This window comes from Culex quinquefasciatus, chromosome 3 (assembly GCF_015732765.1).
Source record: "Culex quinquefasciatus strain JHB chromosome 3, VPISU_Cqui_1.0_pri_paternal, whole genome shotgun sequence".
NCBI lineage: Eukaryota > Metazoa > Arthropoda > Insecta > Diptera > Culicidae > Culex > Culex quinquefasciatus.
Window position 1 is genome coordinate 177442392 of NC_051863.1, and position 20636 is coordinate 177463027.

At 36.4% G+C, this 20636-nt stretch overlaps 3 protein-coding genes across 4 annotated transcripts; 2 read left to right on the plus strand and 1 right to left on the minus strand.

Moving 5' to 3' along the window:
- Positions 1 to 3206: 3206 nt before the first annotated feature.
- Positions 3207 to 4064, plus strand: LOC6042062 (cuticle protein 65). Its single transcript, XM_001851165.2, has 2 exons — positions 3207 to 3313; positions 3378 to 4064. The coding sequence occupies exons 1-2, from the start codon at positions 3302 to 3304 to the stop codon at positions 3738 to 3740; spliced, it is 375 nt and encodes a 124-aa protein (XP_001851217.1). The 5' UTR covers positions 3207 to 3301; the 3' UTR covers positions 3741 to 4064.
- A 7987-nt stretch (positions 4065 to 12051) lies between these two features.
- Positions 12052 to 13478, plus strand: LOC119769751 (activating signal cointegrator 1 complex subunit 2 homolog). Of its 2 annotated transcripts, none has more exons than XM_038263285.1 (2): positions 12052 to 12157; positions 12233 to 13478. In XM_038263285.1, the coding sequence occupies exons 1-2, from the start codon at positions 12143 to 12145 to the stop codon at positions 13382 to 13384; spliced, it is 1167 nt and encodes a 388-aa protein (XP_038119213.1). In that variant the 5' UTR covers positions 12052 to 12142; the 3' UTR covers positions 13385 to 13478. The 2 variants fall into 2 exon arrangements, with proteins under 2 accessions (XP_038119213.1, XP_038119214.1); XM_038263286.1 differs by having other exon boundaries at positions 12052 to 12154.
- A 4389-nt stretch (positions 13479 to 17867) lies between these two features.
- Positions 17868 to 18855, minus strand: LOC6042064 (cuticle protein 16.5). The gene is made up of 2 exons (XM_001851164.2): positions 18747 to 18855; positions 17868 to 18666 (listed from the first exon to the last, which is right to left on the minus strand). Exons 1-2 carry the CDS (start codon positions 18756 to 18758, stop codon positions 18046 to 18048), a joined length of 633 nt encoding a protein of 210 aa, XP_001851216.1. The 5' UTR covers positions 18759 to 18855; the 3' UTR covers positions 17868 to 18045.
- Positions 18856 to 20636: the final 1781 nt, after the last annotated feature.

The following is a 20636-nucleotide window of genomic DNA, read 5'->3' on the forward strand; positions in this document are numbered from 1 at the left end:
GATAAATTTAAGATAACTCCGGCTCCGACTCCGACTCCTGGTTATCAGAAATCTTCGGCTCCGACTCCGACTCCGACTCCAGCTCTTATAATTTAGCCGACTCCGGCTCCGACTCCGACTCCAGCTGTTCGAGTTTTGACGACTCCGACTCCGACTCCGACTCCAGGTCCCCAAAAAGACCCGACTCCACCGACTCCGACTCCACAGCCCTGTGTTATTTATTCACTGTTCGGAGGCCGTATCTCAGATATTGTGATAGAAGCACTGTCTGAATCTGAATCTTCCATGCAAACTATCGTTGAATAGGTTTTTTATCAGACCTTGCCGATGATCCAGAAATAAGGAGCGGCCGTGGCTGACTGGTTACGGTGTTCGCTTTATAAGCGAATGATCCTGGGTTCGATTCCCATCTGCTCCCAACGAGAAAGTATAGGAAATATAAATCTTGAAACTCTGAACATGAACGAAAAATCAAAGTCGCTCGAGTCGGGGTTCGATCCCCCGTCCTTTGGATTGGTAAGCAAAAATGCTAACCACTAGGCCATCGCGACTTGGTGAGCTATGACTGGAATTAGGAATACTGTTACCACCATCAACTATATACGCGCTGGGTCCTTGTCCATTTGACAAGGGTTCGGAAGTTCTAAATAACGTTTGAATCCGATTGGTCCAAACGTTCTTCAGGGCGGGGCTTGTCGACAAAGCTGAAGTACCTCGCGCTCGGCTAGCCAGCGTAGAAATGGGTCACCGAAGCTCGGCAGAGCTAACACCTTCCAAATGCCTATGCGAGTTATTTGCATGTATAGAATGAGAGCTAAAAATACATGGAAACAACTCAATTTGTAAGAAGCGACCGCGTGGTCCCGTTTGGTTGGTTGCACACACACCTTGCCGATGATCCAGAAATATTGAAGGTCTGCGAACCCTATCAAAAGAAATGAGTTATAAAGTTGATTTGTTAAACATGTTAAGGGGGAATGTTGCTATTTTTACTGAATTTATTGATTTTATGAATGTGAGGAAGGCTCCAACCTCCTAAAGGTGAATTAAGTAATGTTTTTATATAAAAAAACTTTCAAATTATGATAGTTTTATTGTTTTTTAGTCTTAAAAGGTCGAATCAATACTTTCATTTAAATCAATATTTACAATATGTTTCGATTTGCACCCAAACTCGTTAATTTGAAACAAAAAGATGTTCAAAGTTAGCAGAAAATGTAAAATCAGTAGAAATCAGTCAAAATCTGACAAAACCGATGATAAATTTTTATACTGTATGAAACTTGAAAAATCCGGAACTACCATACGAGAATTTCCCCCTAAACTATTTTTTTACAAAATCTTTAAAAAATCTCAATTTCCTAATTTTACGATTTTTAGGAAAAATTTAACTTTTATTAAGCAATAATCAAATAAAAATTCGTGTTTCTCATAAGTTAATAGAGTTCATTTCAACTATGAATTTTACTATATTTCATGCTGAAAAATAAAAAAAAAGCCTTGAAAATAAGCTGAGGACAAGGATGGAAATTGAAAATCTTTGAACTAAACCCTGTTTTTGTTACTTTTGTCGTCAAAAAATTCCGTTGCACAAGACAGCTTATCTGTTGTAGATGTACTTCATCATTATTAGTGTTAGGAATTGATCTTCCTTGGTGGATCTATTTAAAAAAAGTGAATTCACAAAAAGACTTATTTTAAAATTTTGTATTTTTTAATAGTATTAGAAAACAAGTTTAACCGAGTACAAACTTGCTAAATATGATTATTTATTAGATTAGGAGGGGGATTTTATTTATTTTATCTTTAGTGATAAAAAGTTAAATGAAGATCTTTTAACCTTTAACTGTAAAGTTGTGTTCATAATCTACAACTAAAGAAATCAAATCGATCAAAAATTCCCTTCCTAATATTTTTGATTATTCACATGCCCATTTTGCATGAGCTGCATGCGGGATTGTATGAAGACTCAAATGTTAAAACAAGTTATCCAAAATGGCTTCTTTTGACAATGTGATAAAATTTGTATTTATTTAATGCTAAAATTAACAATAAACTTAGTTTCTTTTCCGAAAATACACAGAACATTCAAATGAGAAACCCTCAACTATATTTGTGTAAAATAAAAAAAAACATTAAAGAAAACAATTAAAAATATGTCTATTTTATGTATACATTTTTGATTGCAATTATTTGAACTTCTCAAACCATGCCAAAAGAACCATGAACAGTAAAGCACCCCTCACAAAAATTCTGCTCGTTATGCTCACGATACAAAAATATTATGTAGCCGACAGACTCATGAAACCAAGCAAAAAAGGTTCAAACTTGTACCCCAAAACCATCAGTCACAATACCCTCCTCCCCACATTCTCCCCCAAAAATCCCCCTAAACCTGCTCCCAAAACATATGCTAACACTAGCCAGCATAAAACCCTTTTTTCCTTCTTCTTCTGGGCTCCACGTTCTAGCCGGTCCACCACCCCCATTCAATTAACCAACATTGCTCACGCCAGATTCTCTTACAGCGTTACTACAACAAGAGTGTGTCTACACCGGGTGTCAAGCCACAAAAACCTACACTTTCTTGCACGTTTGCTCTGGTCACAGGTTCTCTCCCTTGGCAAAGCGGGGGGGGGGGTTGCCCGGAGAACGTTCAGGGTTGTGGCAGGGCGGCAGAATGCATGTGAGGGGGTTTATCTGCGAATTGGAAATCAGAGTATAATTTCGATTTAATTTTAGAAAGACATAAAAAATCTTAAAATAAATGAGGCTTTTTGCGATGTAGAAATAAAAAAAAAGTTACCAAAATAGGTTCATGGAAGTATTTTCAGGTTGAAATTTTTTTCATGGAAAAAACGGTTTAAAACATCAATTAATTGATTGCCGATTAAAATTATCAAATTAAAAATTCATCATTTATTTCAAAGAGACTAGCTTCTTAGTAGTACAGCTGCCTTAGCCCCGGCTATTGTGGAGCGAACAGCTTCTGAAGTGTGCCTCGGATTTACGGTACGGATGGCGTCTTTTAAATTCTCTCGCCACAGAGCTGATCGGTCGCTTGGGTCGGGGGTGGCAGTGGCGGTAGTGCACCACAATACTCTCCGGCTAGCGACTAGCAGCAATGGGTACTACTAGGCTATAGCAGCTACCATGGGTTTAGTGAGACCCTCTTGGTTCGGCACAGTGTCCGGGGTATAAAAGAGCCCGGCTAAGCCGTCCAAGATCGTAGTGCAGCCTCAGCGTTCTTCAACACAGACCTCTTTCTGAAACAATCAGCATTCTTAACCTAACCTCAAAAATGTTCAAATTGGTAATTTAAATGGTGTTCTTAGGAAGTCTAGAATGTGTTCTAAGTTTCGATTACTTTTCCGCAGGTGGTGTTGTCAACGATCCTCGCCGTGGTCGCCGCTCGTCCCGGATACTTCGACTTCCACCATGGTCCGGCCTTTGCCTACCACGCGGCGCCGGCTTTGATCGCCAAGCCGGAAGTATACTACCAGAAGAGCATCATCGAGGAACCAACGGTGGCCCACGTGGGCTCCGTCGTCAAGCACATCCCGACTGCCGTTTCCCACCAGAGCTCAACCATCGTCCACAACTCGGCCAAGCTGGTCCAGCCGATCTACGCGCCGGCCGTTAAGCACACCCTAGTGTCGACCCCGATCGTCAAGACCTCGTACCATGCCGTCCCAGCCGTGGCGTACGCCCCGTCTCTTCACTTTGGCCATCACTACTAAGTAACCACTTACCAAATCCACCTAACCTACCCCTCTAAATCCCTAAGAAATGCTCAAAAAAGGAACCTTGTGATATCCTTGTCATCTTCATCGAAACTTGCCAGCGGAAGAAAGATCGTGCAGAATGTTTACGACGTTCAGAGCCGGCGTCGCGAGGGGAACTCCCGACACATCTCCTGACACGGTCAGGGCGCATCCTTTAATTGTTCGTTTTTAGATTGTTGGCGAAAGATTTAAAGTGATTGCGTGCAGTGCGAGGAGTAATCCCCGTCCCAGTTGTTTTGTTGTGTTGCTCTGAATAAAAAGTGTGAACCAAAAAATGAACAACCAGTGTTTTACTAACAATCTGTGGCGACAGGGAAATGGGTCTGGAACAGGTTCTGTGGGGGGTTGCAAAAGTGGGACACTCCCCTGCGGTGTGGTGTAATTGCTACTGGTTTTTGTGATTTGATCTGGGTTGAAAGTGGAACAGGTTTTGAAACTAATTATTTTAAAAACCTGTGATTTCTTGTCATTGTGGAAACAGAACATTTACACGAGAGTTCCTAAAATCGTGAACAAGCGTTCATGAACCACGAACAATGTGTTCAAATTTCATGGTACGTTTTTCAAAATCGTGGGAACTCTTTTTTCTCCGTGTAGATGAAATCACTAGCGGAAACCACGTATGTTTTGCTGAACAAGGATTTGGTCCACTTTCGAACACATTTGCTGATTTTTTATTATTTTCTAAAAGATTTAAAAGATATTTATGAAAATTTGATAAGGTCGCTGCCCCCCTTCAAAATCAGGGGGCAACAAATATTTTTTTCAAAAAACCTAATAATTCAAATGGAACTAGAAGCCTACTGAACTAAAATAAAATTGAAATGCATTTTCCTGCGTAGATGATCATATTTTGAATATTTGTGCTCGTTTCAAAATATTTTGATTTTTTGTACAAAGGACCGCATTTTTTTTCGCAAAATTATTTTTTTTCCTCAGTACTTAGACTTTTGAAAACAAAAACTTACAATACAATTGGACTGACGTTAAATGCATGATGTTTTGTATATTTTTAACAAATGACAAAAAGGGGGGAGGGGGGAGGTATAACAATAAATGGCAAGCCATGTACTTTATCTTTCAATGAAAAAGGGCAGAAGAATGCATTAAACACCATGTGAGCAATTCTCTACCAAAACCGGAAATGGATTTTATTTGTATTTTTTGATTTGGCTCAAACTTTGTGGGGGCCTTCCCTATGACCAAAGAAACCATTTTGCATCATTAGTTTGTCCATATAAATTTCCATACAAATTTGGCAGCTGTTCATACAAAAATGGTACGTATATATTCGAAAATCTGTAACTTTTGAAGGAATTTTTTGATCAATTTGGTGTCTTCGGCAAAGTTGTAGGTATTGTTAAGGACTATTTAGAAAAAAATAGGTACACGGAAAAAAAAATTCCCGATTTTTGTATTTCCTTTTTTTTAACAAAAACTCAAATTCCCAAAATACGTATTTTTTGATTTTCGAGATTTTTTGATATGTTTTAGGGGACAAAAAACCGCATCTTTTGAGCTATAGAGAAACATGGTCAAAAAATCTGCCGCCGAGTTATGATTTTTTGAAAAACTGGTGATTTTTGGAAAAAAATCGAAATTTCATACATAAAATTTTTTTGACCTCATTTTTTAATGCAAAATTGAATTTGCAATCGAAAAGTACTCTACAGATTTTTTGATAAAGGGCTCCGTTTTCAAGATATAGCCACCAAAAGTTTGATTTCAGCGAAATATTTGCAGTTTTTCGATTTTTAAAAATAGTGACCATGAGTGACCATTTCTAAAATTTTTTTTTTTGAAAAGTTCAAAAAATTTGCTATAAAATTGTCTAAGAGACATTGAAGATTGGACCTCTGGTTGTTGAGATACAGCGGCTTAAAGAAAAAGAAACACGAAAATTGAAGTTTTCTAAGTCTCACCCAAACAGCCCACCATTTTCTAATGACGATATCTCAGCAATTAATGGTCCGATTTTCAATGTTAATACATGAAACATTCGTGAAATTTTCCGATCTTTTCGAAAAAAATATTTTGAAAAAAATTAAATCAATACTAGCATTTTTAATGGGCATAATATTCAAAGTTTGATCCTTTCAAAATGTTAGTCTTGATTTAAAAATTTACAAAATATTTTTTTCGAAGAGATCGGAAAATTTCACAAATGTTTCATGTCTTAACATTGAAAATCGGACCATTAATTGCTGAGATATCGTCATTAGAAAATGGTGGGCTGTTTGGGTGAGACTTAGAAAACTTCAATTTTTGTGTTTCTTTTTCTTTAAGCCGCTGTATCTCAGCAACCAGAGGTCCAATCTTCAATGTCTCTTAGACAATTTTATAGCAAATTTTCTGAACTTTTCAAAAAAAATATTTTTAGAAATGGTCACTAATGGTCACTATTTTTAAAAATTGAAAAACTGCAAATATTTCGCTAAAATCAAACTTTCAGTGGCTATATCTTGAAAACGGAGCCCTTTATTAAAAAATCTGTAAAGTACTTTTCGATTGCAAATTCAATTTTGCATTAAAAAATGAGGTCAAAAAAATTTTATGTATGAAATTTCGATTTTTTCCAAAAATCACCAGTTTTTCAAAAAATCATAGCTCGGCGGCAGATTTTTTGACCATGTTTCTCTATGGCTCAAAAGTTGCGGATTTTTGTCCCCTAAAACATATCAAAAAATCTCGAAAATCAAAAAATACGTATTTTGGGAATTTGAGTTTTTGTGAAAAAAAAGTTAATAAAAAAATCGGGAAATTTTTTTTTCCGTGTGCCTATTTTTTTCTAAATAGTCCTTAACAATACCTACAACTTTGGGAGCGTTCTTTTATTACGTAACGCGATAAATCGGACTTTTAGACCCCCTCCCCCCCCTCGTAACAAAATTTCCATACAAATTTTAAAAAAATTGTATGGAGCGTAACACGGCCTCCGACCCACCCTCCCCCCCTACTGCGTTACGTAATAAAAGAACGCTCCCTTTGCCGAAGACACCAAATTGATCAAAAAATTCCTTCAAAAGTTACAGATTTTCGAATATTTACGTACCATTTTTGTATGAACAGCTGCCAAATTTGTATGGAAATTTATATGGACAAACTAATGATGCAAAATGGCTTCTTTGGTCATAGGGAAGGCCCCCACAAAGTTTGAGCCAAATCAAAAAATACAAAAAATAAAAATGGTCGAAATCGGCCGGTTTTGTAGAGAATTGCTCATGTATATTTGTTTCAGTTGTTTTATCAATAATAAGTTCAAAAAAAAATGTATAGAGAAAAATATTTTTTGTGCATATATTATTAATTTAAGTAATTTATTAACTGATTACTATCGCAGGTAAACGCATTAAAATTAGTCAGTTTATTGCAATTCTATGTTCTAAAAAAATATGTTTTTTGGAAAAAATACCTCCTGCCACAGTGGTCGGAAACGCAAATTTAGCAGGAATAATTTATTTCCGCTTCAGGGATGCATTTTCGAGCTTCGGTGTCTAAGAAGCATTTGTTAAGAATAAAATTCTACATCTTTTGGTCAAAACGATATTAGGGTGGTCCAACAATTTCTAATATTTTCAAAAACTATCTTCGCTTCTAGATGAGATAGAGGTATACTTTCTTGGGCAGTATTTTAGTACTAGCCATTTTAAACAACTTTGTCGAAGACACCAAATCTCTATCTCTTAAGCTGATCATTCTACAGCATTTTATATGAAAAGCAGTAGGGTGGCCCATCAAAAAAGTGTTTTTATTGCGTATCTTTTATGTATTATTTTTGGCAATTTTGGTGTCTTCGGGACATATTTAGAGCATAAAAATACGCGTCTTTTGAAATGTCAACGAAGTCGCTAGGTCATTTTGGTAAAAAGTTACAGCGTTTTCAAAGTTTTTAATAGGCCTTTTTCAAATGTTTGTATCTTTTCGAGGAGGACACAAAAAAATACGCCCCGCGGTGCATTTGAAAGCTTAAAACTTCTTCTTTAATATGAATATAACAACTCAAAAGGGTTTTTCTTAAATCCAAGTTACAGCGATTTAAAAATTGTCATTTTATGAGATTTTGTACAATGCTCTATGAGAAAATTTACATGAATATCGCATTAATCAGTATCAAAACTGCTCTTAGTGAGCTCAAATGCAGGTAAAATTGGTTTGTGGACAAACGTGGTCGAGCCTGGTTTTTATGGCAACTAGGGTGGTCTTAGATGACCTAGGGTGGTTCATATTCGTTCGCTCTTATAAGATATGTTTTTTTTTTAAATTCGCATAGAAAGAAAAATAAATAAAAAACATTTAAATTAAAATACATAACCTGTTATAAATAGTAAAGCAGCTGAGGATATGATATCTGATTAGGGTGGCTCAAATTTTTTAAGTTCAGTTAGTCTGAAAATCAAATCCAAAAGTTCGGACATGCAAATTATGAAAATTATAGACTTTGGATAATCGAACTTCAGATGGACTGCGAATTGATGCGGGTAGTTCTCCGTCAACTCACACAAGATCGGAAAACAGTGTTGATCCCTAATAAATTATGTGATCAGTGAGCGGGACGGTTGGGTGGTTCGACCCCTTTAATTTTCTCGATTTTCACTGAGACACATTTTTCAATAATTTCTAGCTTAAAACCGTAAAAAGATTGCCTAAAATTCCTGTTAAAAAGGCTTGTTTGTCAAAAACAGCTAAAAACTAGATAAAATAGCTGCCATTTCCCAATGTTCAACTGTTAAAATAGAGATATTTGATGGAAAATTCAATATACTTTTCTTTCATTTACAACATTAAAAATGTTACTTTTAATAACATGACTTTTGTAACTTTCTAGGGAACTTTTTAAGAGTGTAACAGTGATGTACAAACGAACTTAAATAGTTTTTCAAATAAAAGTTTTCTCAAAAGTGTTGAGGTTTTTTCCTCTAAAACTCAATCGTGTTTTTCGAAAGTTTTTTTTGGCTTGCAATTTCAATATAAGTCCATTTGACAACCAATTTATATCTCTTCATGCCACAAAAAAATGATTGTAATATTGATCTTTTCACTGTAACTTGGATTTTGCCCGCAGTTTTCTCTCGCACTTTTGACAACAATAATTCACAAAACTAGGCAACCGCTCTTTGTTTATTTACATTTCCAGTCGTAGTTTCCACCAAACTGGACTTTCGCACTTCAAAACTGCGAGTGACAGCTGGAAAACAAGTGATTAACCTCGGCTCGCTTTGATCATTTTTGAAGAAATTCAAAACTTCTCAAGCCAGTCTGACAAGTCGCAATAGTGCGATCAGTAGCAATAATTTAGTGCGAAGTCCGAGTTAGTGGGAATTGCGCAATATTCATCAGAAATTGGTGACAGATTTTGCGTAAAAAAATATGTAATACAAGCTCTTCCCGGCAAACTTTGTCCTGTCCTTTTTTGGTTCCTGACGTTTCTTGCTTGTTTGCTAATTCAGCCTCCTGTGATCAAAATTTGATTTTACGCAGCTTTTCCCATACAATCTGCAGATTTTCCGGAATCGGTTCCAGAGTGGCCAAAGTTGTCATTTTTTGGCGTAAGAACCTTCCTTGGACTTTTACGAACCCAACGCAACAAAAAGCATCTCGATCCGACATTCCGTGATGAATTGATTCGCGTTCGAAAAAAACCGTTGAATTTTTTTTATATATAGGGGAAAGTGGGTAAGTGTAACAAACTAAGGAAATGCCCGTTATAACCCATCAAAAGCTTTAAAAATCTGTCGGATTTTTTTAATAATCATCTTATTCCAGGTCTTGACTAATACTTTGATAGAATGAGTTTTAAAAAAATCATGTTTTTCAATGTGAAAATTTGATTTTAAAAATTTTGATTTTCCGTACGTTCTACTCAACAACCTGTTGGGGCAAGAGGAACAATGCATGAAACAACATGTTAATTTGCTAACAATTGAACTGTTATCACTTAGATACATCAGATTAGAATGAATTTGAAAGTTTCTTTCGTTTTTAGATTAAAAAATAATATTTTGCAAAAAATTAGATCGCTTTCACGAAAAAAAATATTGCTTTGATGAAAAAAAGGAAATTTTCATAATATCACTATATTTTGAATGGACATTTTTTTTTTACAATTGTTTATCAGTTTTTAAGTACTTTTATGTATTTATTTCTCAATTAAATGTATGTTGTTGCAGCGATTCGTATTTTTTCCATACTAAAAATCCATATCGTACACTTGCACCACCTGAACAAGATTTTTTAAAAGCTCTCAACAAAAATAACCAGAAGTTAAATCATACTTTATAATAGGCGCCAGTCATTAGTAGGGACACTACTGATCTAGGAAAAATAGCAGTTTGATAAAATGAGCCTTAAAACGAACCCTAATGGCCTATCTACAATCACATAACTTAGAAAATTTCACTTAACTTAGGAGTTTGAATCAATGGAAATGAATCTGATCTTCTACAATGAAAAGGAATAAAATTAGAAACTTGACGTATGGTTTGAAAAATTTCAAAATCTACGGTAAGTTGACGTTTCCATATCAAAGGTAAACAAACAACTGCATAGCAACGTATATCAGCCCAGCAAATTTTCTAAGTTGATTGTGGATGACGGCCGTAAGTTGTGTACATTTTCTAAGTTTCACTTTACTTAACTATTCTAAGCTATATATCTTATGTCCCGTGGCGTTTATTTCGTTTTGGTAGTTATGTGTTTATTGAATCAGTTGATTGCAATGCTAGCAACAATTCCTCATACTGGAAATAATCAAAATTGTAAAAATTACGGCCGTACGAGCGATTGTTCCTCTTGCCCCATATGGTCGTCTTGCCCCACCTTCCCCTATAGAAGATAGATTACATCTGGAATTGATGAGTTCATCAGTTTCTGATAAAATTTTCATTAGGTTCACATTTTTACAATTTTTTAAAGTAATACTCAAAAAAGAGGTAATATTCAACTAACCATAATTTCAACCTTCTAATATTATTATTTTTCTGTGTGGTTTCGAGCAACATGAAATTCTTAGAGATAAACATAAACTAACTTTATGATTTTATTTTAATAATATTGTCATTAGTTGGCATTTAAAAACCAATCAATGAGTTAGGAATGATAATCGTGAACAAATGTTTGTAATAATTTGTTTTATTAAGATAAATTAATTTAGCTTATCGAGAATGTCGATGGATGCCGATACCAACTAAACCAAAGGGAGCTCAACATGATTACCCCAAGCTTCACAAAAATGTTTGTTTTGGTTATTGAAAATTTGTGAGAATTTAAACAATTTTTCATACTTTTGTATGAATTATGGATTTAATTTTTATTCATAGTTAAAAATTATTGATTTGAACTTAGGAGTCCTCGAAAACAAATACACTTATTTTTTTTCTAAAATAAGAATATTGTTATTACGACCATTTTAGTAATTACATTTATTCACTCACTCTGATAAACTTTAATCACCTCTGCTTCACTACCAAGCTCAACCACTTCCAGTTGCGTACTGACTTGATCTTCCCCAACAATACTTCCGTTCCGCATATTTTTCTGCGGTCTTCTTTGCCGCAGAAGATCTTCCAGCTCCAGTCGTGGGTAGGTAATCCCGGGGTGATGCAACATGGTTTCCAGTGGTTCCCAAGCAGATGATTATTACAATTTTAAATCAATTAGCAGAAATTAAAACATGTTAATACGAGACCCTGATGGGTTTGATCATTCATAATTTGAATCAAGAACTTGAATAAGTAAAGCATTCATCAGGTGTAGTGCGGTTCAGCAACCCCTGTAATGCGACCGTACTTTCACCAGCATCGCACCTTGGACGATCTGGATGCTCTTTATATTGAACCTCTCCAAGGATGCTGACTTTAAATACCGCATCGCCAGCGAACAAGGAAGACAACCGGCCTTTGCTGCCGTTGGTCGGTTTTGGATGCTCGTGACGTTGCCGCGGCTGATCCGGTCATGGTGGTGGGAAGTATAAATGCTACCCCATCATCGGCGTCGTCGTTTGGGGTCCAGTTCTTCAGGGGGGAAGAACTCTACAAATAAATAGTGGTAGTAGTAGGACTTTGGCCTAGAAGCAAGCTGTAACGCAATGAACTCGACCCCCTTGGACGGATGGATGGGCAGCAGATGAGGTTGAGGAGGAGGCTTGGGTTCGACATTTGAGTTTTTTATTTCATAATGTCACATGTTTGCTCTTGTATGTGCTCGGTATTGTGGTGTGGTGTGGCGTTGAAGATTACGATAACATGTCCTTGAAGAAGGTATAAATACAAAGAACTGGTTGGTTTGTGGTACGAGTCAAGTCCAGCCAATAATCAGTGCAACGTCACTCCAGACGACGTCTAACTAAACCGGGAAGGATCATGCAGCAGCTTGTGGTTGTTCTAGATCTGCCAGGTTTAGAACGAAACTGATTTTATGTGTTCTTGTTTTCTTGATTTACATACTTGCAGGTGACATTTGGGGTGCTCACGGTGGCGCTGGTCATGCCGAGAGTATTTGGACAAAGTGATAACTTCAGCAACGGCACCAGCACAGTTAGTCCCCAAGATATTTATGATCTGAGTGAAGAGGACTTTCAGCTGTGGGTATCCGGCAGGACACCAAAGGCATGGGTCACGAGTACAACGCCCCGTCTTGCCACCATCGGTTCATCGACCACGCTGTTCGGAACCAGTCGGTTGATGGAACCGTTCAACCCCTTCGTGCCCCAGACAACATCTGCACCCACCTCCCCACAACCAGAATTTACCGTCACGCCGAGACCGGTCAGCACAACCACCACCAGCACTAGTGCTCCTGTGACCTCGCCAATCGTGGTGGAAGATCCCGACAACGGATACTTCTATCGAAAGCCACAAGATTTTCAAAGCTGGCTGAAAGATCAAATGCAGCATTCCCAGCGGATTACCAATCAGCTGGTGGCCAATTTCCCTAGCCTACCACCTCCTCCCCAACCTCCACAGCCACCACAGCCTCCACAACCCCCACGACTTGCCCCACCTCCAGTGGACTGCGTGCCAGTTAGTCAAATCCTGAACCACCAGCGACCTGCAGCGGTATCCTTTCAGACATCGGCCACTATCCACCGGTTCCACGATCCACCAACCCTAGTTCAGCAACAGAATCTACCAAAGCCTAACCAACCCCAGCAACAGGTTCCACAACATCCACAAATTCCACAGCAATTTCCAAACCAACAGCAACAACAACAACAGCAAGTCCCCCAAAATGCTCCACAACTGCCTTTCCAACCCCAGCAGCAGGTTCCACAACAATTTCCAAACCAACAGCAGCAAATCCCCCAGAATGCTCATCCCCAACTGCCCCATCAACCCCAGCAGCAGGTTCCGCAGCATCCACAGGTGCCACAGCGGCCGCAGTTGGGACCCCAGCAGCCACCGCAAAATCCGGAGCAGCAAAGCTACCACTTTCAGCACTTTGTGTCCAAGTTCCCGGGTAGACCTCAAGGGAGCCACATGCAGGAGTACTACGTGAGTCCGCTGTACTACCAGCAGCAGCAGCAGCATCGGGAGCATCAGACTATCGTGCCGGCCTACCATCATCATCAAAATCCGGAACCAGTGGTGGTGAACTACTTCTGAGTCGTTCTGCCGTGGTTGATTTTTACCTCTCACAAGACTGTTGTTTTTTTTTTGCTCATGTTGAACGCGTAAAATATAAGGACTTTACAATTTATAAGTTGTGTTTTAGTTCTATTACACAAAGTGGTCACATTAGAGAAGTTGGGGTTGGACATTGTTCACGATTCATGTGAGCAATTTCCTACTAAATAGGCCGATTTTGTACATTTTTATTTTATGTATTTTTTATTTGGCTCGAATTCAAACAAAGAAACCATTTTGTGTCATTGGTTCACCGTTACAAGCCTCCATACAATATTGACAGCTGTCCATTAGGGTGCACAAAATATGGGACTTTTTCTCAAAACTTCGCTCCACAAGCTGAATATTGTTCCTTGAGCTATTTTGAGACTCTGGGCTAAATATGAGCAAAATTGGTCAACGTTTTTCCATTGATACTTGAAGGTGAAGTTTGTATGGGAAAAATCGAAAAAAATGTATGGAAAACTCAATTTTTTTACGCTTTGGTCTGCACGATGCACTACTTCAATCCAAATATTCTCAAAAGCGAAATGCTTATTGGAAATTCAATGCTCTATAACTTCGTACAACATACCAAAGCTGTTAAACTCGATCCTGAAAAGCTATTAGTGATTTAAAAGTGAATTTTGAGTGAAAACCATTCAAAAATCTGTAACTTTTGTAAAATCAAATTTGCAATCAATTTACTTCACGATTTATTGATAAATTTACCGTTTTCAAGATGTAGCTTAGTGGCTAGTGGTTTAATTTTTACTAAAAAATAGTTTTTTTTTAAATATTGATTCCATCCATGATTGCTCATTTCTGGAAATATTGTTTTCGAAAATTTAAAACTTGTGAAAATTGCCTTAAAAACATTAAAGATTGGACCTGCTGATTGGATTGCTAAAAAACAGCGAATGGAGAAAAAGAAAAAAGAAAATTTAGGTTTTTTACGTCTCATCCAAACAGCCTTTTATTTTTTAGTATCAATATCTCAGAAACGAATGGTCTTATTTCCAATGCTAAAGATGAAACATGAAACAGTTTGCTGATATTTTAGAAAAAAAATATGTTTAAGATTACTAACTTTTTAAAACGGTCAAAGTCTTGATACAAAAACTTTAAAGATATTTTTTTCGATAAAATCAAAAAAGATTTATTAATTTTTTTTAATTGAGCAACTCTCTAAGAAATCGGCCGATTTCGACCATTTTTATTTTTTGTATTTTTTTATTTGACTTAAATTTGTGGAGGCCATCCCTATGACCAAATAAGCTATTTTGCGTCATTGGTTCACCCATACAAGTCTCCATACAATTTTGGCTGCTGTCCAAACAAAAATGGTATGTAAATATTCAAACAGCTGTAACTTTTGAGTGAATTTTCTGATCAATTTGGTGTCTTCGGCAAAGTTGTAGGTATTTTTGAAGACTTTTGAGAAAAAATAGGTACACGGAAAAAAATGCAGATTTTTTTAACAACTTTTTTTTTCACTAAAACTCAATTTCCCAAAATAAGTTATTTTTGATTTTCGAGTTTTTTTATATGTTTTAGGGGATAAAAATCTGCAACTTTTGAGCCATTGAGAAACATGGTCGCCCATTTAAAATGCTAATCTTGATTTAAAAAATTTCAAAATATTTTTTTTTGAAAAGATCGGAAAATTTCACAAATTTTTTCATGTATTAAAATTGAAAATCGGATCATTATTTGCTGAGATATGGTCATTAGAAAATGGTGGGTTGTTTTTGGTGAGATTAAGAAAATTTCAATTTTCGTGTTTCTTTTTCTTAAAGCGGCTCTATCTCAGCAACCCGAGGTCCAATCTACAATGTCTCTTAGACAATTTTATAGCAAATTTTCTGAACTTTTCAAAAAAAATTTTTTAGAAACGGTCACTCATGGTCACTATTTTTAAAAATTGAAAAACTGCAAATATTTCGCTAAAATCAATCTTTCGGTGGCTATATCTTGAAAACGGAGCCCTTTGTCAAAAAATCTGTAAAGTACTTTTCAATTGCAAATCCAATTTTGCATTAAAAAATAATGTCAAACTTGTTTTTGAATGAAACTTCGATTTTTTTTTCCAAAAATCACTATCTTTTTCAAAAATGCATAACTCGGCGGCAGATTTTTTTACCATGTTTCTCCATGGCTCAAAAGTTGCGGATTTTTATCCCCTAAAACATATCAAAAAATATCGAAAATCAAAAAGTACTTATTTTGATTAAAAAATCTGCAATTTTTTTTTCGTGTACCTGTTTTTTTCTCAAAAGTCTCAACAATACCTACAACTTTTTGATCAGAAAATTCACTCAAAAGTAACGGTTATTCGAATATTTACATACCATTTTTGTATGGACATCAGCCAAAATTGTATGGAGACTTGTATGGATGAACCAATCCCACAAAATAGTTTATTTGGTCATAGTGAAGGCCCCCACAAAGTTTGAGCCAAATCAAAAAATACAAATAAAATCCATTTCCGGTTTTGGTAGAAAATTGCTCAAGTTAAACATAAAAATGCCCTTTCAAATATTTGTTAAAGTATATGTCCCTCGACTCTGGCCAAAGCCTTGAGGGGAATAAGGGGGGAGGGGGAAATAAAAAAAATAGAAAAACTGAAATAACAAGTCATTGTATTCACATTTTGATGAAAAAGAGTTTTAAAGAGGCCTACATAAACGGCTTACAAGACTAACATTTCAAACCAGTAACAAAGCAAAACCTATACTTTTCTTCAGCAATATAGGCAAAAGGTCATATATTCAATATAACGCCCTTTTGAAATATTATTCTTGATCCCAAAAATATTGATTCTGTAAAACAGGGGTGACCAAAGTATGGCCCGCGGGCCAAACGTGGCCCGCGAGGTGATATTTTATGGCCCGCGGTCTCATTTTGAATGATCAAGTAAAATGGACCGTTGACCATTTGTAAAATGATTTTATTTTTTTTTTCAAAATGAAACTTTATTTTAAAATTTTAATGCCAATCTTTTTTTTTTCTTTGTTAATATAAAACAAACAATTTATTCTTTTTTTGTTCTTATTTTACGATACAAATATGTTGTTCAAAAATCTTTCTAATTGAAACATTTTCACACGTTTCAATGTGTGTGAAACTAGTGAATATTGTCAAAATGCTCAAACATTTTGGAAATGTTTATGAAACTTTCAAATTTGACTAAGGTTTATACCTGTACTAAAATATATATTTTATATATATATAAAATATATATATACTGTAATAAAAGAAAAATTATATGCGTTCCATATTAATTTAAAAGTTATTATGACCAATGAACTGGGCCTCAAACTCACTTTGCACTTAGAAACATTCCACCTTGGGATTCGAACTCATGACAGTTGGATAACGAATCTGATTGACTACCATCTCATTCAGACAGACTAAATTTTGAAATCGGAGGAATAAAGCGGTTGCAAATATAGTTCAAAGCTTTTGTTATTTAAGTGCAATCAGCTGAAATCCATTTTAAATACATTTCTCTGCGTTTTTTGATAATTTTGGGCATGCTTAGGGTTTATTGAAAAAAGCTGTGAATTTTAGTGATCTCTGAATGAACAACAAAAAGTGTTTTTCGCTAAAATGTTTTTTTTTTCGTCGAATCTTACATTTTTTAAAAATCATGGTTGCAAATCAAAATGTGTTTTTTATCATTTTTCAACATTTTTTTTCATTGGAATATTGAATATCCTGGCATCAATCAATTTTATGTATTTCTTTTATTTTTTTGCCTCTCCTCGACCATGGCTAGAGTTGAGGAACAAAATCTTTTTTTTAATGTTTGCATCGGCCTAATTGTTAAATAAAAATCCAACAAATTTCATTTGTTACAGTCAATTTAAAGATAAAATTATGCCTTAACATAAATTGTTCCAATTTGATGTTCCCATTTTCAAAATATAGAGAAAAAAACTTTAAATTTCAATGAAAACACAAGTACATACAACTAAATACATTTTTTCAAATACCGAAAACAATAATAATATCAGCAAAACTGAAGGAAAACTGTCATTTTCCGTTTTCTATTATTTTTCAATTACGAAAATGTTAAAAAAAATAAATTTTAAGAATAAATGTAAAATTAGTCTTTTACATTTATGAATCGTTTTTTTTTTTTTTTTCATTATATAAAAAACAAATTTTGTACATATGGCCCGCAAGCTCATTTGAGCTTCAAATTTGGCCCGGCATCCAAAAACTTTGAGCACCCCTGCTGTAAAATTACCGCGTACAACTTTTTCTTAATGGTCCTCAAGGCACCGAACGAAAAGGGGCCATTTATAAACCAGATATTTCTTCTATTTTTTTTTTTTTTTTGGTAAAAGTTTTCCAGAACTTTTGAAATTCGTTTTGAAAAAGTTGTTTATTTGGGATGTCATCTTTGTAACCTTTGTCATCTTTGTTCAATGATGGAAGGCATAAACTGCACTTGAAATGAAAACAACACAAAATGTTTTTTTTTTTACAAAATATCACTACCAAACGGTTTATTACTTCATTTTCCTCATTAAGCTTTAACTTTTCTCATCTTTCATCGGGGAAACAACCAAAGCCAATGAACAAAAGAAAAATAGCCCGACAGTCTCACTTCAATCTCACGGCGGAATTGCTATGGCCAGGGCTTTCGTCCTTTAGTACTTGGCGTACACGGCCGGGGCAGCACCGTACACGGTCGGGTACTGGGCGGCGTACGTCAGAGCCGGAGCAGCGCCATAGGCATACGACAGAGCTGGGGCAGCGGCGTAGTTCAGACCATGGGCGGCGTACGACAGAGCCGGGGCAGCGGCGTAGGTCAGGGCTGGGGCAGCGGACTCAACATAGGCGGTCTTGATGGCCGGGGCAGCCTCGACGTAAGCGGTCTTGATGGCGGGGGCAGCGGCGTAGGTGATGGCAGGAGCAGCGGCATAAGTGACAGCTGGGGCAGCGGCATAACCGTGGGTGTAGGTGGTCTTCTCAACCGGGGTCGAGACGACGGTCTTCTTCACGGCCGGGGCGAACACGGGCTCGGAGATCTTGGCATCGTGGTGCACAACCGAGGAGCTGTGGTGGGTCACTCCAGTTGGGACGTTCTTCAGGACGGTTCCAACGTGGGCCACGGTCGGCTCCTCGATGATGTTCTTCTGGTACGAGATCTCCTTCTGGGCAATCAGGGCCGGCTGCTGGACGTACGAGGTGTAGGCCAACGGGGCAGATGCGACCAGAGTAGCGCCTGGGGCAGCAGCGGCCACAGCGAGAACAGCAGACAACACCACCTGGAGGAATTTCGAAAGGGACAAATCATACGAATTAGTACTGTTGCGTCGTTAGAAAATCATAAATTAAGGATAATTACCAATCGGAACATTTTTAACAAGCTGGTTGTTTCTCGAAAGAGAGGTCTGTGTTGTTTTGATGAAGCTTTGCGATTTGACTGTACCTTGTCGGGTCCTCGGTGACGCCTTTTATATCAATTGTATAGCAAGAACAACGCGAGAGATCCCGGACTTCGGGCGTTGCCGACGAAGCTCAACGAACGCGATCGAGCGCGCGTACGCGCGTCAGATTCCAGGTGAGCGGCCCCGACCGAAGTTACCCGCGCGACCCGACCTCCAACACACACTCTCGGTTGGATCCCTTCGTGTTTTACGACGAAAATTAAGCAGCGTTGAAAAAAAAATCGTATAGTTCTAACTGGCGTCGTTACGCCCCCCGAACAGTGGGTCTTAAGTTGTAGAATTTCTGCGCAAGGAACCTAGAACAGGATTACACACGTACTGTTGGTTGATGGACAAAGCAGAACCGAGCTTCTTTTAGTGGTGGTCAACGTAAGAAACCAGAACTTTAGTTTGTACTAATGACAGGGCACGCAAAGTGGTCCAAAAATGTCAACGGCTTATTGTAGTCAAATCTAGTTGAGGCGATTAGATTGGTTGTAACGGACATTCTGGCTCTGGAGTAGTTTTTGGAAATTAATCATTTTGGCGAGGGTGGAATTTTATACAGCGGAGTTACGAAGAAATGGTGTGAATTGGGCTAATAAAGCTGTTGGCTGTTTTATTGATTTATATCATTGCCATATCAAGTCGAAGTATGGATGGAATATAGCCATATCTTGGAGACTATTATAAAATGAACAGCTGGTAAAAAAGCTGCTAGAATATAAGCTGTATAAGAATATTTCAGCAGATAAACAAAAAATAATTTAAAATCTATTAAAAACATCGAAAATGTAGTTATATTTAATAAATAAAGAAGCAAAGATTTAAGATGTGATTCGAAAATCAATCATTCCGATTTTAGAACCAGATCTCCTGAAATCTATTGTAGAAAATTATTAATAATTTGTTTAAGGATGTAAATTAAGTGTCAATTTATCAATATATTTTCTATCTCCATCTTACTTTCCTACTTCTTACACAATTTGTTAATCAAAGTACATATAAAAAAGTTTAATTTTGGATGGTTGATAAATTTAATTTTAATGTGTAATGTTTTACATTTCCATCAATTTATGTGGAACAAGTGAAATAACACGTAAAATATGATATTTTAAATACGCATTTCAGATTTATTGTTACACATTTTCCGTATACAAATCTGTCAGATGTAATAATTATGACCATGATTTTATTTACTGTGAAGTCGAAAAAAATGTTTTTTTTGTCTCCAGGGAAAGTGAGGCAAGTGTAACAAGCTAAGAAAATGCTCGTTAAAACCTAGAAAACCGTAAAAAATCAGTCAGATATGTTGATAATCATCTTATTTAGGGTCTTGACTATGATTTTGTTCAAATTAGTTTTTTTTTTCAATTTGGTTTTGTAACATAAAAACACGATTGTAAAATTATTGTTTTTCAACACATTCTCTTGGAATTTGAAACATTTATTTCGTTTTTAGAAGAGATAATAATATCTTACTATTAATTTTAACGATTTTTCGAAAAACTAACATTATTCGACGATACATGATAAATTTTCAAAATATCAGAGAGAATTTTTTTTAACATCTTTTATCAGTTTTTATGCAGTTTTATGTATTGTTACCCACCAAACTGTATTGCTGCAGCAATGCGTTTTTTTTTTCATGCTAAAAATCCGTACTTTCCCCATCAAAACAAGGGTTTTTAAAAGCTCCTAATAACTTTAAAATAATTGCAAGTCATTGGCAGGGACACTACTTATCTAGGGAAAAAATCATTAAGGTATAAATAACACAAAAACAAACTCTTAGCCTTTTTTGTAAA